Source organism: Pteronotus mesoamericanus, unplaced genomic scaffold (genome assembly GCF_021234165.1).
Source record: "Pteronotus mesoamericanus isolate MK-2021 breed Mesoamerican mustached bat unplaced genomic scaffold, CSHL_Meso_final contig_50, whole genome shotgun sequence".
NCBI classification, from domain to species: domain Eukaryota; kingdom Metazoa; phylum Chordata; class Mammalia; order Chiroptera; family Mormoopidae; genus Pteronotus; species Pteronotus mesoamericanus.
The window spans coordinates 19596441-19615560 of NW_026555186.1; the positions used below are offsets into that span (position 1 = coordinate 19596441).

Consider the following 19120-nt stretch of genomic DNA (forward strand, 5'->3'; position numbering starts at 1 on the left):
TTATATCCAGAATATACTTCATTATTAATGTGATACATCTTTTAATTCAGGGAAGGGAGAACAGAGAGTTTTTACTCTACACATAAGTTAATGGATTTTGGAATGCAGTGAAAGAATTTGATGCATTGGAAAGCACACTTCCATGGAGATCCAGATTCATTGCAGTTAGAATTCAAGTCTACAGCAGACACAAAATCGGTAGTGTGACAGAACGGCACCATATTATTTAGTTCTAAGATGCGTACTGGGATCTAGACTTTTCTGAGACATTTCAATTTTTAAAAATGCTTTTGGGTTGAAATGATAATGCAATCATTTCTCACTTTGTGCCTGACTCCCTTGGCCAACTAGTTGTGCTACATCACTTTATGTAATGGTTGGCGAAAGCATGGCAGCTCCAAGAGGTTAAGGCCATGCAGAGTTAGGGATTGAACTCTTACTGTTGTTCAGGGTTTCTGATTTCAGTGTAAGGTTCTTACTATTTGATCCCACCAGAATGCACGGACTGGGTTATAGTCAATTGCCCAAAAATGGTTTTTTGATGGTGGGGCATAGGAGAAACAGGGCGTATGTCCTCCGCATCAGTGAAGCTGATCTAGTTTCTGATGTCAGCATCAGTCCTTACCCTGAATTAAAAATTATTTACACAGCTGAATCAGGAACTGTCCGTCCATTATGCTGGCTAAAAATATAAGAGAAACGCAGCTTTTTTTTGCCACAGTTTATTGGTTAGGAACCTATGACTATGATGAATTATTGAATTCCACTCTTCTGAACTGGGAAACAGTTAGGTTTGTTCCCATTAACTTGTTTCACTAGACACTACTCATTTCTTGTCTCCCCGGCACCAGTGTTGACTAACTAGAAAACTACATTTTTGTTATCTCTGCTAATGGTAAAGAGCAGTGATGCAGATAATCAAAATAAAATTATGTATAACTGTTCTGCAGGTATAAGTGCTATCGGGGACAAATCCTCATAATATAGTGGTAATGTTATTTGGAGCACAGAGTTGATTGTTACATAGTCAATAGTTTTAATGATGTTATGGAACATGTATAGTAATGTACAGACAAGTGAACATTAGTGGTAAAAATAGTATTAATTTTAAGTATGTCAGTTTTTAGAAAGACATAAAGGGTATACCTTGCTTGCCAAGTGATATATGGTTCAAAGTTTCCTATAAATAAGTATCTCACAGTTTACTGCCTTAAATACTCAAGTACAGTGCTCTACATTTTTTTGGTGTGGCTTTTTAAAGTGAGATATTTTTATAATTAAATTATTTTTACTTATAAATCTAATTTATGTAGTTATTCCATAAATTTTTGTTACATAGAAGCATTAATGTTCTCAGTGATATCGGGGGTTTGTTTATAGTATGTTAAAGGCTTAAAATTTTATTTAAAACATTTTTTTAAAACTATAGCTGTATGTTGATGTCTCATCTTGAAGAACCAAAAGTAACAGAGGATGAAGAACCACCCACAGAACAGGATAAGAGAAAAAAAATGGTAAGTTACAAAAGCAGTTTCTAAAAACCTGGGAGAATGATATATCATCATATTCTGTAGGCTTGAAAATATCTGTTGGTCCATTCATCTATCTTATCCATCTGTCTCTTGTTGCAAAATTAAGGTAACCTGAGTTTTGAAATTTGGAGTTTATTCCTGAGACAAATTAATTTTATTCCTTGTACAAGAAGTTAAGTTTAATTCTTGATATGAAATAATTGTTTCTTGTCTTAGCAGAGCAGAGAGTTTGTTGTTTTACTTACAGAAAACACGTGACCCTCAAATCTTATTTAAGTTGTAATGCTAAATCTTCTTGTTTTGTGGAGATTTACTGAAGTTGCCCCATTCCAAATTAATTCTTGGATCTTTGCAATGAATTTTTTCAGAGATATATCACAGGATTTTATAAAAATACCTTTAAATTAACTGCTAAATTGTTTTGAAAACCATTAGTTCTCACTACAGGAATCTGATACGGGAAAAAAACAACAAAAAATATGAAATACCTTTCTTTTAAAAATTATTTATAATCTTGAATTTTAAAATAGTTATTAGGACACATGAATATAAAATAGATACATAAATAAACCACCACCACCCCCCTTTTTTTTCCTGGAATCTCTCCTAATCTCCTGGCCTTTCCAGTTATTAACTTCATTATACCTTCTTTTTCCTAATTTGCAAATGAGAAAAACAATAGATACTTCACAAGTAAAATAAAGTAATATGTAAAAATGTCATGGGATAATGCTGAGTACCTAGTAATTATGTAAGTGTTAGCTATCATTGTTATTTTAGTCTGCTCATGATACTTACTCCCTGAATTACTCAGCTGTATACCGCAATGGTTTCATCCTCAGCGTACACCTAAAGTACACCGCTCTGACTGCCTTCTTTCAAACTGTTTCAAGTTTGATCCCTTTTACTTTCTTTTATGTGGGAGATCATCTTCCTAGCAGCTAGTGTAGAGGAAAGAACAACATCCAAGAATCCATAAGAACTGAGTTGTAGTCCTGTTTGTTAGTTGGGACCTTGAGCAAGTCACCTTGTTTCTTGAGAGGTACTTCCTCATCTGAGAAATGGAGAATAAACAGTCTCCTAGGGCCTGTGAGCTGAAAAATGATTTTTTTTCTTTTTTGCTCTTAATATCATTCCTTTCTTTTCCTAGTATATAGTATTCTAGTGAAGTATCCAATTGTGAGTATACCTGTGGGGTTATTTCTCCTGTGAAGTGAGACTGCTAATTGGTATACTAAATACATGGAAATTGTATTTTCTTCACTTAGAATAATGATAACCTTTTGGTATAACCTAAACAGTTTGTCTTTCTGTCTCTCTCACCTCATCCTTTTTTAAGCACTGACTCTATCATTGGTGTTACAGAAAAATATAACATTACTCTTCATAAGATTCTGAACTTGTATGTAAATAATAGATATTCTGCCTCTAATTAGTCATCAGCTTTTTTGCACACTTTATTAACATCAGGTAGTCTGGTAGTTCTATCTTTAGCAAATTAATCAACCCAAATCTGTTTTTCATTATATATAGTAGTAATATCATACAATAGTAATTTTAATTTTAATTTTATTTTGAAAGTAAGTGAAATATTATCTTAAGGGCAGTGAAAGAATATAGTTTTAGAAATAACACTTAAAGTTCCTAGAATCAGTTTTGTAATCCTAAATTTTATTTGAAAGCTGGTTATTGTTATCATAACTTGTAATTTTAGGTAGTATTGATTTATAAAACAACCATTATTTTTTTTAAGTGGCTGATTTTATTTGAAATCAGTCCTCACACTAGCTATTTGATGTAGACTTTTGTTGTTATCTCTATTAAGATTTCCAGTGCCTTAGATGTAAGTCTTAGTTTTATGCTGATACCATAGCATTAATGATTAATGCTGGGATTATGTATTTTAGTCTTGAATAAATTATGAATACAGGGCTAATTTTTCAATAACTTTTCGATAACAAAATTAGTTTTCACTGTATCTTCAGGGTTACAAGTATAAGTTATGTGTTTTCTTTCAGTAATTATATCATCATACTTGTAATATCTTTAACATTAGGAATTTTTTAAGAACTATCTAGATGATTTTTGGTTGTAATTTCAAAGGAAGTATTTGCTTATAGATGATTATAAATTTATATTTAAAAGAAAAACCCAGCATAGAGGATTTTTTTAATTTTAAAATGAAACTATTTATTTAGTAGGAAGAAAATTGTGTCTGATTGGTTCCAAAGTTATGTGAATGACACGGTCTGATTCACTCACTGTGAATGTTGTCTTAAAGTGGTCCCTGAATATGGGTCTGCATTTCAGGAGCGGCTTTGGTAGAGCAGAACAGTGGTGATTGTATGATCCATGCTAAGGGAGAAAAATTAATTAAAATTACCTGTAACAAGATACATGTGGTAGAATTGGTGGAAAAGATAATTAAAACAGTTTTTATAATTGTGTTCCCTATGTTAAGAAACTAGAGGAAAGACTGATTATGTTAAGTAGACACTTGGAAGGTATTTTGAAAAGCCTCAAATGAGACTTCTTGGGATTAAAAATTTACAAACTTAGAAGATGTTAATTTCCTGTAATATGGTGAGACTGATGTAGATTAGGTATTCCAGAAGAAAAGATTAGTGAACTTGAAGATACAGCAATAGAAACAATACAAAATAAAACAGATGCCCTGGCTGGTATGGCTCAGTGGATTGAGGACCGGCCTGTGAACCAAAAGGTCACTGGTTTGATTCCCAGTCAGGGCACATGCCTGGGTTGCAGGCCAAGTCCCGAGTTTGGGGCTTGTGAGAGGCAACCACACATTGATGTTTCTCTCCCTCTCTTTTTCTCTCCCTTCCCCCTCTCTAAAAATAAATAAAGTCTTAAAAAAAAAAAGACTGGGAGGAAAAAAGGACTTTAAGCAGCTTAATATACAAATAATTGAAGTCCCCAAATGAGAGAAGGGAGAACAAAAGAAATATTTGAAGAAATAATGTTAAACTTTTTTTTTTTTTTACAAATTTAATGAAAACTATGAACTCACAGATCTGACAATCTTAGAGACCTCTAAACACAGGAAGCAAGAAGACTACACAGAGGCACACCATAATCCCCACTTAAATCCAGTGTTAAAGGGAAAATCTTTAAATTAGTCAGAGGAGGGAAAGAATCTCAAAGAGAGGAAAATAGATAAAAATGATAGGAAACTTTTCACTAGAAACAATGTAGGCATGCATCTTTAAAATTCGGAAAGAAAAGTACCATTTTTATTTTCATAATACTAAAATAATTTTTAGAATAAATTTTTATTATTGAAAATAAAAGTTGTTTTATGTAACCCCTACTTAATTTGTAAAGTGTTCAAATTTTATTTTGATACCAATAGCAAATATCTTTTCTTCTGTTTTTCCTTTATTCAAGGACAATGTGAAATATGTATAGCATATTCACGTAATCAGTCCATAACAGTATCATAGATGACTCCTGAAAATCTATTATACTAATTGTCAGATTTATTTTACTTACAATATTACTGGATATTTTTTATGCTACTGCTTCAATAAAACTACAGAAGTATAGGCTTGAATGCTTTATAATCGTACAAAAAAGTATTCGCATTTGTTACTTTATAACTTGCCATCTGATTCCCACCCCGCCCCCCATTTAGAATTGATGAGATGATTTCATTTTTCTAATCTGCCTTTGATATATAGTGATTTTTAAAGCTTGAAAATAAATAATAGGAAAAAGCCAGCCTATTCAGAAGCTGATTTGTAAACAAGTAAATCAGATAGGTCTTAGTTGTTTATTATGAATATTTTTGTTGATATTCTAATAAAACCATTGTGAGAGATAATTTGTCCCTTTGCCTCCTAGAAATCTTCAAAACTTAATTCTTAAATTTTAATATTAACTAGCAGTTTGAAAAATAGTGATTATAAATTATTGCTTCTCATTTTACAAAGAAAGCAATTGTACTGTTAAAGTATGCCTGTATCACTTATTTGCTGTTACTTATATGTTGGTTGTCACATATTTTTAGTCAAATCTGATTACCTTACAATCCACTTCATTAAAAATGTGTGCAAATCTTGACACTCATTCTTTCTCTTAAAAGCAGTTCTGTTTACTCTTAGGGACAAATAATCCTACCTGCTGTAGTTATACAACTGCTGCTTTTGACCTCAGACAATGGCAGTAGAGTAGCATCTTTAAAACAAATGATTTTTCTTTTGTGTTTGTTTCATATACATTTTTGTATGCTTACCATTGATCTTTGTAATTAGTGTTTTCTCTGTGAGCTTGAATGTCTGCCCACAGACCCTGTCTGCTGGTGCATGGATCAATAATAAATACATATTTAAAAATATTCAATGCCTTTAGCTTATTACAAAGCCAGTTTCTTAAAATGGGAGGATTTATTTGTTTTTTATCTGTGCTTTGCTCAGATTTTAAGTTCTGACTGTTGTTTACTGCTGTTAATAGACATCCCTTATCTTCATTTCTAGGTGATGCTAAAATACACAAAAGGCTGTCATAAGACATAACTTTACTTAGGGCTGACTGTATAAAAAGTATTCAGCATTTCGAGTCGCAGATTTGGTATAACTTTCCTTATAAGCGAGACCCTAAAAATCAATGTTAAGCCTTCTCAAAATCTTAGAAATATACAGTTGCAGTGAGTAATTTAGCTCTTACAACCTGCAGAGTTGCAAGTAACATTAAAACAATCCAAGAGGATAGGAAATAATGAAATGAAATAATCTGAGGTATAATAAAGACTCAAATTGATAACCAGGCAGCTCCTGAGATAGCAGTTCTTTTTGTGATAAAACTAAAATGTTAATCAAAAAATAGTTTGTGATCCACGCGTTAAGGTTTTTCACAGTAGGCTACAAAATAGTAATCAAAAGGGAGTGGAAAGAAAATTCTATTGAAAATACCCTTAGAACTAAATAAAGCAATGGCTTCTGAGTTTCTGTTTTTAGTTGAGATTTCAGATTAATTACCTACTGACATCGGTATTGTTCTTGAGTATTACTAAGTGGGTAGCCTCATTATTTCTTTATTATTTACTTGCATTGTTACTAAAAAACCTTAATTAGAAAGAGTACAGTAACTTTGCCACTGTTTACTTTCATACTTTAGCAATGTGGCATTGATTCTTCATGTTTATAGATGAAGAAGGTGTCCTAATTTGGGAGAACTTATTTTCAGTAACTTAGGTAAGGTTCCAGTGACCATCATTAGACCACCTTCTTGCTTTTCCCTTCTGCTTCTTTTTCTCAGTAAATTATCAGTAATGCAAATTTTGTTTTTATAAGGAGATCCTATCTTTTGAGGGAAGGGGAATTAAGAAACCTTTTCAAAGCATTGTCCTACATAATGAAGTTCCTACTTCGAAGAGATTTTTTAAAAAAAATAAGAAAAGTTACCAATACTAATTTTAAAACCACAAAATTACAATGCAAAATACCTTTTCTTGAAAGTAGCCTTTACTAACATGATATATGTCTTTCCAAACATTTTATTTCCATATATAAACATCTGTATGTAATTCACAAATTAGAAATACTATACATTCTGTGATGCTATTTGAGTCTTCTTAAATGTTGTAAATGACATGAGCATATCTCTAAGTGCATAAATTTAAATTTACACCATTTCTTTTAATACTACAAATGATGACATTCCTTTGAATGGTATCTATTCCATTTACCTCTTGAGAGCAGTTTTTAATGGGCAGTCCACAAATAGCTGGAGATTCCCAAAACCCCATTTCATAAAAATACTAAGGTTTTTTTTCAGTGAACATTTGCACTCTTGTGCAAAAGCAATATTTGGTACCCGTTGGGTATAACTGCTGGCATTTTAGCAAAAATAAGGGCACTGGCAGCTGTCATATTCTTTACTACCATACACTCCCAGTTTTTTGTTCTTTAAAGCCACTTTTATTTAAGAATGTCCTTGAAGAAATAGTACAAAATTAATTTGATTAAATTTGTGCTCTTGAGTATACAATGTAAAAATATTTTCTGTGTCAAAATGGAAATAGTCTGTGACAACGGTTGTCTTGAGGAAAGGTAATTGAGTTATGATCTGAATCAACCACCTTTTTCATGCAACACTACGGGAACGTGGAAGAACAGATGACAGATAAACATGATTATTTAGATTTGGGTATTTTGGCATACATTTTCTCAAAAGCAGACCTGTTAACGTTTGATTCCCATTCAGAGCACATGCCTTGGTTGCAGGTTTGATCCCTGGTCAGGGTAATATAGGAGGCAACTGATCGATGTCTCTCTCTCTTTCTCTCAAAAAAAAGAAAAATTAAAAAAAAAATCAATAAATGTCCTTGGGTGAGGATTTAAAAAAATAAAATAAAATCTGCTACGACTGTTGCAACTGCCAACTCATTCATGATCACACTGTAGATTAAAAGGGCTTCATGCGTTATAATTTGGGAATAAAAAGCTTTTAAAAGAAAAAATTAGAAAACATTTAATAAAATGGCAATAACTACATAACTATCAGTAATTTAAATGCAAATAGATTAAATATTCCAATCCAAAAACAAATGGATAAAGAAGAGGTGGTACATATATACGATGGAATATTACTTGGCTATAAAACAGAATGAACTCTTAACCATTTGCAAGAACACAGATGACCTAGAAGACATTAGGCTAAGTGAAATAGGTCAGACGGAGAAGGACAAATACCATTTGATTTCACTTATATGTGGAATCTAACAAAATAAATGAATAGAACAGAATCATCGATACAGAGAACAAACTGGTAGATGTCGGATGGGAAGGACGGTTGGATGGCTGGTGAAAAAGGTGAAAGGATTAAGAACTACAGATTGGCAGTCACAGAGCAGTCATGGGTGTGTAAAGTACAGCTTAGGGAATAGAGTCAGTAATAATATTGTAATAACTACTCTGTATGGTGTCAGATGGGTATTAGATTTATCAGGTGATCACCTCCTAAGTGACATTAGTGTCTAAGCACTGTGTTGTACATCTTCAACTAATATAGTATTGAATGTCAACTGTAATTGAAAAAATGCTAATGAAAAAAGGAAAAATATTTTTTAAAAACCTGCATTAAACTTTTGAATGGCAGGGGATTTAGACAAAAAAAAAAAAAAAAAGTTACTGACATTGCTTCGTATGGACGCCGTACAGCTACAGGAACTCAAAATGCCTAACTGAAGCTAAAAGAGAAGGGAAGCCCTGAAGAGCTCCTAAAAATTGGTGGTGGTAAATGGGGTTTTTTAAAATGTCATATGTTTTAGTCTATTACCTATATTTTTTACTTGTAATGAATATGAAAATATTAGAGGTTTTTGTTGGGTTCAGTTGAGATTTTAGTCCTCAGAATTGGTTTTTTCAAAATTCTCTATAGCTGTGTTTCTCTTTATTGGATGTACGTCAGAATCACTGGGGGAACTTTTAAAAATCCTCGTGCCTGAAACTAGTTAAATCAGAATCTCTAGAAGTGGGACTTAGACATCAGTATTTTTTAAAGTTCTTGGATGATTCCCAGTGTGCAGCCGCAGGCACTGTTGGGGAATGGGTGAGTCTCATCCTTGTAACTGCCCTACACAAGTGGGGCTGGGACTGCTGTTTATTCTGTGGTATTAAGCTGAAGTAGATCAATTTTTGTCTAAAAGTTTTCTGTCTAGCTCTGTGGTCCTTTTCCTGGTTCTTAGGGTAGAGAGCGTGCTTTTTGGAGAGGATTTGGTGTGCGTGTTTGTTGGCATTTTCCAGGTTGCTGGCTCCCTCAGTCCGATAAGGGACATGTGAGGCAAGAGGGCAGGCAGGGCACTCAGTGCTGCCTGCCCCTGGCTCTGTGGGCCCTGATCCGTCTGCCTTTTTCCCGCCACCTGTTAGAGTCTGAAGTTTTTATAGAATGTCCAGGAATTTTAATTACACAGTTGACCCTTGAACAACACAGGTTTGAACTGTGTGAGTCCACTTATGTGCAGATTTTTTTCAGTAAGGAATTTGGAAAATTTTTTTGAGATTTGTGACAATTTGAGAATTTTCAGACAAAACATGTAGCCTAGAAATACCAAAAAATATTATGAAAAAGGTATGTCAGAAATATTTAAAATATGTGTAGGTACAAGTCTGTTTTATCATTCACTGCTATAAAATATACACAGATTTATTATAATAAGTTAAAATTTTTTATAACTTAGGCACACTAACACAAGACTGTATATGGCATTATTCACAGTTGAGAGAATTGTAAACAAATGTAAAGGTGCAGTATTAAATCATAACTGCATAAAACTGTAATACATACTGTACAACTATAACAATTCTGTAGCCACTTCCTGTCACTGTCACGCTGAGCTCAAGTATTGGCGAGTATCTGCTTAAAACTGTGTAACGCTATTCTCGGCGTGAGCAGTTTGTCTCTCCAGCAAATTGTATATCTCAGTGAGAACTGATCTCTTGCAATTCTCACATATTTTTCATTATGTTTAGTTCAATACTGTAAACCTTGAAAACAACATGGGACCCATACCAAATGCCACTAGTGATGCTGGACTTGTTCCCAAGAAGCAGAGAAAAGTCATGACATTGCAACAAAAAGTTGAATTGCTTGCTATGTGCTGCAGGTTGAGGTCTGCTGCTGTGGTTCCTGCCATTTCAAGGTAAAAGAATCCAGCGTAAGGATTGTTGTAAAAAAAGGGAATTGATGATGCCATCGCTACAGCTACATCAACAGGCGCAAAAACTACACTTCTTGCAGAATACTTTTTTACCTTGTATTGAAGATGCAGCTTTTATGTGAGTGCAGGATTGCTATTAGAAGGGCATACTAAAGACTCTATAATGTGATCCAAGAAAAAGCGAACTCATTCTGTGACAACTTAAAAGGAAGGTGAGGGATCGAAAGCTGGAGAATTTAATACCAGCAAAGGACAATTTGGTAATTTAATTTGGTAATTTTAAAAAGAGGTTTGTTTGGTTTAAAAAATATCAAGGTAACAAGCAGAAGTAGCTTCTGCTGACCAAGAGGCAGTAGATAAATTCCTAGACATCATGAAGAAAGTTACTGAGGAGAAAGGGTATCAGCCCAAACAGATTTTTAATGCAGACAAAAGTGCCCTATTCAGGATAAAAATGCTGTTTATTAGTAAGAACATTTATTAGTAAGGAAGAGAAATGAGCACTAGGATTTAAGGTAGGAAGGAATAGGCTAAATCTGTTTTATGCAAATGCAGTTGGGTTTATGATCATGACCACTTTATCTATAAAGCTGCTCAGCCTTGAGACTTGAAAGGAAAAGATGGACATCAGCTGCCAGTGTTTCTGTTATATAACAAGGTCTAGACAACAAGAACACTTTTTCTGGATTGCTTCCATCGATGCTTTGTCCTTGAAGTCAGAAAGTATCTTTCCAATAAGGGGCTCTGTTTTAAAGTTCCTTTAATATTAGACAATACTCTGGCCGCCCAAAACCTCATCATTTCCACACTTAAGGCATGTCAACATGGTGTACTTGCCCCAATACAATGTCTCTAATTCAGCTTGTAGATCAAGAGTCATAAGGACTTTTAATAAGGCTCATCCCACTCAGTACTATATGCAAAGAATTGTCAATCCTATGGAAGAGAATCCCAATAGAGTGAATATCATGAAAGTCTGGAAGCATTGCACCATTGAAGATGACATCGTTGTTATAGAAAAAGCTGTGAAAGCCATCATACCCAAGAGAATAAATTCCTGCTGCAGAAAACTGTCCAGATATTATGCATGACTTCATAGGATTTGTGACAGAGCCAGTAAAGGAAATCACAACAGAAATTGTGGATAGAGTAAAAAAAAAAAAAAAAAGGAAAAAGTGTGGGGATGAAGGGTTTTAAGATATGGATCTTGTAGAAATTCAAGAGCTAATAGACACCACACTAGAGGAATTAATAGAAGACAATTTGATGGAGGTGAGTGTTTTCGAACCAGTGCCAGACAGTGAGGAAGAAAATGTAGAAATAGTGCCAGGACACAAATTGACATTAGACAGTCTGGCAGAAGTGTTCAGGCTATTCAGAACTGACTTCTTTAACATGGGCCCTTCTGTGATATGGGCACTGAAACTAAAACAAGTGGAAAAAGGACTGATGCTATTTAGAAACACTTACAAAGAAACGGATCAGCAAAAAAGTCAGAAATTACGATGCGTTTCTGTAAAGCCACACTAAATGCGCCTGCCTCCCCTGCCTCCCCTTCCACTTCCTTCACCTCATCTGCCTGGGCCACCCCTGACACAGCAAGCCCAGCCCCTCCTTCCCCTTCCTCTCCTGCCCCATCCCCTCCCCCTTGCCCTTCTCCTCTTCCGCCTACTCAACATGAAGACAAGAGCAAGATCTTTATGATGATCCACTTCCACTTAATAATAAATGATCCTCATGCCATATAATTAGTTAATAAACTTAACTGCTGTGTATATGTGTCTTCGTGTGATAATAACTAATAAATTTATTGACTGTCCAGAATTGTATGACATGTTTTTGTGTCATCATTTTTTAATGATTCATTGTGTAGAACATCCTGTGCAAGATCTGTGTGGATATAGCCTATCCTCACATAGGCATAAGGTGAGTGGTGTTTAGTTTAAATTATTGACATGTTAGTTCCTTTTTTACTCTTTTGTAACTTTGCTTTTAGAGGACTATGTCACTATATACTATGCTTCTCTTGCCATTGGAGAATCTCCAACTGAGTATTAGCCTATCATTATAGGTGAGTGGTTTTTTAAAAAATGTAACACTGTTTTCAGTGTACTATATTATAAATGTGACTAATACCGTATGACATAAAAAATTTTATAATGATAAAGTCATTAATGTACGTGCTAGTTTACTGTGAAGCAATAGTATCAATTATATAAGGTTACCATAAATCAATGATATTGCTGCTACTTCATTGTCAATGCATGACTTGTTACACCCCTAAATAAATATGATTTTCTTTTTCATATCACCTCATTTTTGATGTCTAGTGTTAGTAAAATATATCATATCTACAGTGTGTCATATAAGAGTATTGATGTAAGCACTGAGAGATGATGTAAACTTATGGTATTGATACAGTACAATACTGTAAATGTGTTTTATTATTTTCTTTAAAACATTTTCTTTTTTTCTAGCCTGCTATATTATAAGAATAGAGTATATAGTAGAGATAACATACAAAATATTTTAATTGACTGTTTATGTTATCAGTAAGACTTCTCTGGTCAACAGTAGGCTGGTATTAATTAAAATTGGGAGAAGTAAAAGATTATTTGTGGATTTTCGACTGCGTCGGGGGTAGGAGGGCAGGTGCCCCTAACCCCCACATTGTTCCAGGGCCAACTGTACTTGGCTGGAACAATTAGAAAAAGAATTGTACTCCATTATTTAGAGTAGAAAAGCATCTACTTCACATCAGTCTTCACAGTATTTTTTTTCCAACAGTAGATTTATCTTCGTTATACAGTATTTCGCTGTGTATAATGTGCACTTTTTTTGTCCAGTGTTTTTGAGAGAAAAATAAGGATGCACATTACACATGGGTAGCACTAATTCATTATCTATATAATGTTTTGAATTCTTTCATTTATGCATATGCATTAAAAGTGTAACTTTAGAAAGAAATAACGATATCCATTTACAAAATAATACCTTGGGATACTGTAATTGATTTTGTTTCTAAATGCAAATATATAAAAATTGAATTAAAAGATTAAAGCAAAAGATTGGGCGAAAAAATGTGGGTGCGCATTATACATGGCCAAATACAGTAATTATTACATTAGAAAACTATTTTCTCAAGAATATACCACCTCCTAACCATGGTTGGCATTCTGTATTTTTCACCTTAAATCAGAGTTAAGTTTATTATGTTAGGTTGGAATTATTGGTATAAAAGTAATAGTTTTGAAAATGCTGTTAGTGACTTCTGTGTTTAATCTTAGTGATTATGTGCACTGTTACATTCATAGAAATGACATCTGGATTTTTACTGGATGTGTAGCAGTGATTCTTCTCTAGAGAATATGTTTCATATATTTCTTCAGAAGATGGTATAAATGAATGTGAATAATGAGTGTCTACCACAAGCCAAAATAGACATTTTTTTTGCTAACTTAGCTTTTTGAAACTTAAAAAAAAAAACCCTGTTTTTAAGCTCTTGTAAACTGTGCAGTTGGAGATTGTGTAAGTCCTTTTTTTCCCTTTTCCCCTCCACAACTTTCCTTTTAATTTTCATATTACTGATAATACGCTTTTAAAAAATATACTAGTGTATTGTTATGCCATACATTTTGGGTTCAGTATAGCAATACTTTTCCTATTTAATTTCCTATATTAATCTGTTGGAAATTAAAGGGTGACGGTATGATAAATGAACTGTTTACATTTATCGAAACAGCATTTAAACCATACTCATCATTTTCATTATATTAGTTGGAGTGACTTTTTGAACATCAACTTCAAGCTCAGCTGCTTTTCACTTACAGCAGATAATTCATGATATTCATGACATTTCAACAAAGTCTACACCCTTTTTATTAAAAGGTCTGTTTCTTAGTAATTAAAATAATACTGAACATTATTGCATGTTGCTTAAGGGGGCAAATAGTTTTTAAATATCTTCAATTTCTGTGCATATTGTAGAATGGTATCTTCAGGCTTGTGAACGCAGAGCTCTGTATCTGCAGTTCTGCTTGGTGTTCTATCTCCTATATATCTCCAGGAGAATGAGACTGAAATACCATTGCCTTGCATTTGTCCTGTAACTAGGGAGTGGTCACATATCTGCTCCCAGTCATTGATTTGAGTCCCACGTTCCTTCCCTTTACTGATTCCCTGTATATTTTTCTTTATTTCACTTTGTGTAGTCTTTACTTTTTCTTGCATATTGCAACCATACTCAACCATTTCTCTGAGCATCCAGATTACCAGTGTTTTGAACTATGCATTGGATAGGTTGGCTCTCCCTTCATCACTTAGTTGTATTTGTGGAGCTTTGATCTGTTCTTTCATTTGGGCCACGCTTCTTTTTCTCAGCGAGCCTGTTATGTTATAAGGGGCAGAGCCTTAGGTATTCGCCAGGGCAGGGCAACCCTGGTCACTGCATTGTGATGCTGTGTAGGAGAGGGGTCCAAGGGGGAACAATGCCTCTTGCTGGGCACCTGGTGGCTTTCAGTCACTTCCCCTGCTACCCACAAGCAAATTGGGCCCTTCTAGTGCTGACTCCCAGATTGGTGGGTTTGTGTACATTCTAGGACCCAGTGGGTCTCTTCAAGGGAGTTTTCTGTGAGGCTGGGAGTTTCTCCTACTGCCCAACCACCACAGATTTTTACAGCCAGAGGTTTTTAGGCTTTCTTTTCCTGCCCTTGAATCCTGGGCTGAGCAGTCTGTCTCGCTCCCCAGATGTTCCTCCTGGTTTATCCGCAGGCGAATGTGGGACCGCCCAGACTGCCAGCCACTGCCTCACCCGCCCTATCCTCCAGCCACCACCTTGCTGTGCGTCCTCTCCACCACAGCTGCCCACTTCCACCCCTCCAACCGGCCCGGATGAATGTTTTTTTCCTAGCTCCTTGGTTGTTGGACTTCTATCCAGTTCGATTTTCCAGCAGTTCTGGTTATTTTTTGTTTTTAAATTTGTTGTCCTTCTTTTGGCTGTGCGAGGAGGCAAAGCATATCTACCTACACCTCCATCTTGGCCGGAAGTCCTCTCATTGCAAATTCTTGCCACCTATGTCTCTGCCTCTCAGTTACATTTTCCATTTGTGGTCATTATTTTAAAATCTATATAATTGATCAACAGTGGTGTGATTCAGCTATTTCATCTACCTAGAATAAAATTGAGTATCAGTAAGGAAAGAGAATTTCTGTGTAGCCATATTGGTGGCTCAGTGCGCTTTGAGTCACAAAATTGAGTCACAAAAACTCAGTGGGCTTCAAACCTTGCAAATAACCAGGTTTAATGATAATGAGAGATTGTACAGCTTAAAGCAATGATGTGTTTTTAATTTTTAAATTACAAAGAACTTAATAACACTAGCAGTAACAACAATGCCACAAGCTGAAAACTCTTATACCTTTTAAAATTGGTACAAATCATAATTATAAAATTGTCTATGCCCTTTAATCTACTAATTCTGAGATAGGGACCCTAAAGAAATACTCTGAAATATAGAGCAAAGGATGTATACATAGGAATATGGAATAGTGTTTGCAATCAGTTATTCAGCAAAATCATAGTTAAAATTGCATTTATACTGTAATTACTTCAACATGCCTCTAACAAAAGCATTAATACTCAGGTTTAAAATTCTTAAAATGTATTAGAGTGGTTTTTTATGTGTGATAACATAAATGCAAAGAGCATTACTAATTGTACATTTATGTAAATGTACGTACGTCCAGCCACAGGCACAGAAAAAAACAAGTGGCCAGAATGTTTTCTGCTGATTGTTATCTTTAGGTGGTGGAATGATGGGCTATTTTTAATTTAATTGTATTTCTTTTGTTTTCCAAATATCCCAATGGGACAGGAGGAGTTTGAGCGTGTTCTGTTTTTTTAGTTATTTATTCATTATTTGTATATCTCTTTCTCTTTTTAAACTAGAAGCACGTACATGAATGTAAATAGCATAGCAATCCAGGATAGGGTGGATGTCCTGCCGGTCCTAAGGGCCGTACTGCCATAGTAGAGTACTTAGTTTTCCTAAAAGGAACCCTGGATCAGCTGTGCTTTAATGCTCTTCAGCATTCCTTTTAGGGTACTTCGTATCAGGTTTTGGCTCTTTACATGGATGAACCCTCAGCTCTTGAAAAATTGGGCTAATCATTCAACTCATGCTCAGAGGCCCTAGGGAACTGAGATTAGACAAACAGTGAATTTTCTTTGACACACTTTCATGAGGAGACTGTATTAGAGTCTCTTGTAAGAAGGGAGGCAGAAGCAGTTATTGTTGCTGTGAAAGAGATTATGAAGAATTTTAGTCACATGTAGGAGGTACTTGTTTTGCCATTTTCATCCAGTGTGGCTTCTGTCTGTCCCACAGCTGGCCCTGAAGGACCCCGTGCACACAGTATCCCTGCAGCAATTCATCTACGAGAAGCTCAAGGCCCAGCAGGAGCTACTGGGAGAGCAAGGCTTCCAGTCCCTCATGGAGACGGTGGACACGGAGATCGTCACCCAGCTCCAGGAGTTTCTGCAGGGCTTCTGAGAGCACATGACCTTCGGCTGCCTCCGCTTCCGGACACAAGCCAAGGAACCCAGCCTGCCATCTGTGTGGAAGAGCCTGCTGAGACGTGACGAAACACTGTGTATGAAAATATAGAAGCAAAGACCACACATTTTTTTTTACTACACAAGTCAGTGAATAAATGTAAATTCCACATAGCTAAAGTCACAAACCTATTCCTCAAAAGAATTTAATTTTATATTTATGAGGAGCCCTGTGTTTACTAGAGGTAGATTTAATGACAATAGCCACTTAGTTTTCTGTTAAGAGAAGAAACTGTTTGATTACTTTTAAATCATGTGCTCTTAACGTTTGAGAAGATGAAGGTTAATATCTGAGATGTTTTTCTGCAACCAAAATTAGTTAAATTTGGCTGCCTTATCCCTTTTTTAAGCTAATAAAACTACTAGTTTGAAAAATGACAAAGCTGTTCAGATGCAATGACAGAAAGTTGTGTACCAGGCAAAATGATACAAATAGTGACAAATATACACTGCAAGAGAGTTGCTTTCATCTGACATAGAAAGTGTGTTCTATCAGACAAATGCTTTTATTTTCATTCTAGTAATTTGATACAGGAATTAGTAAAGGGATTTTTTTTTCTCATTTTATGTGGAGTAATTACATTTAGTCTTTAAATGTACACTGTTAAGGCCCGCGGAAGTGAATCTGTGGTACTGCAGTACGGGGGGGTGGGGAGACCTCCCTCCGGTCATGATTTGGTCCTAGTTCGTTTGTTCCCCCGAAGGCCAGGAGCCCTGGGGACACCAAGAAGACCCCATGCTGTGACGTGGCCCTTGGGCACTTCCCACCTCAGGCTCCTCAGTGCCAGCTGCGCCTCGGAGGACCCGGCGGCAATCCCCAGGGTGCCAACGCTTATGTGACAAGTCTTCCTTGTTCCTCAAACACACAGCACCAAAAAAGGGGAAAAGGGAGAAGTCAAAGCCTTACTCTGTTTTACTTGCCATTTATTGTATGCAACCTTTAAAGCATTTTTAAGAAAACACTCAAAAGCAACATTGGAAAACGTCTGACCTTTCTATAGAAAGTTGGGTACAGTGTATACCACTGCCCCTTTGTAAGCTGTGGAACCCAAAGTGTATGGCGATATTGGATGTTTTCAGCAAGAGAAAGATAATACGATCCAAATTAAATTTTCCAAAGATACCTTTGATTTGTCTGATTATTTTTCCCACCCAAAAAAAAAAATAAGTTCATAAAAATTGCCCATTGAATTTGAAAGAGAAATTTTCTTTCATGCTCTGGTGTCGGCACTGTCCTTGTAGGTGGCAAGTCCTAGTTAGCTTTTCAGTTTCTATTTTCATTTAAAGACTAAAAGCTTCTTTACTGTGCTATTGCTTTATCATTACTCAGTCCGCAAGATGGATCTAAGGAAAATAATTTCTTTTTGTTGACTTAATTATTTTCATTTGAAGCACTATTCCCATTAGTGATTATCAGAAATTCTCAAACATGCTTAAGTTTTTCAGTTATAGTGAAGTGCTCATCTTTCCCATTCCCGACAGATTTCATTATAGTGTTATAGCAAATATTACTAAAATAGCTACTTTGGAAAATAAATTTGTCTCTGGGAAAGAGGTTTTTATTTTAATCGAAGGTTAAAATAGGCTTTGTAAATAGCTCAGAAAAAATTCGTGTATCTTAAATTTTTAAGCACTCAATTAAGACATAAAATGTAACTACTGCTTTACAGAATTCTGTTAATGCAGCCTTTAGCAGACATGTTAGGTTTTAGACAAACAACTCAGCCAGGCCCCTGGGTTGAACTATGGCTCCTGGTACAAGGTAATGATTGTTTCTGTCCCATATACTCTCCTTTTCGATTATTTCACGTTCCAGAGTTCTCTCACCCTCTGACAAAAGGCCCAGGTGGTTAACAAGAACATTTTTAAGTTTTCATTATAAGTTGTTCCTTTCTCTTGCGCTCTCTCTCTCTCTCTCTCTCTCTCTCTCTCTCTCTATCTACACACACACACACACACACACACACACACACGAGGAGCCACATCATTACATGTTAAAATACATTATAGTTTCCCTTGAGAAGTCTTCCCCTTGGATCTTTTTTTTTTTTTTTTAAGATTTTATTTATTTTTTTTAGAGAGAGGAAAAAGGAGGGAGAAAGAGAAGGAGAGAAGCATCAATGTGTCGTTGCCTCTCATGTACCCCTGTTGGAGACCCAGCCTCCTACCCAGGCATGTGCCCTCACTGGGAATCCAACCATCAACCCTTTGATTCACAGGCTGGCACTCAAGCCACTGAGCCACAATAGCCAGGGCTGGGTCTTCATTTTATCTGTTCCTTTATTCAACCAGGATATG

At 35.4% G+C, this 19120-nt stretch overlaps 1 protein-coding gene across 3 annotated transcripts in view; it reads left to right on the forward strand.

Annotated features, from left to right (window-relative positions):
• IPO11 (importin 11) overlaps positions 1-17946 on the forward strand; it is a 192386-nt gene extending 174440 nt beyond the window's left edge. For all 3 annotated transcript variants that reach the window (XM_054578401.1, XM_054578402.1, XM_054578403.1), the window contains 2 exons: positions 1430-1514; positions 16596-17946. In XM_054578401.1, the coding sequence (XP_054434376.1) occupies positions 1430-1514; positions 16596-16760 (250 nt within the window). In that variant the 3' untranslated portion in view covers positions 16761-17946. The remainder of the gene's footprint in view (positions 1-1429; positions 1515-16595) is intronic.
• The last annotated feature ends 1174 nt before the right edge of the window (positions 17947-19120 follow it).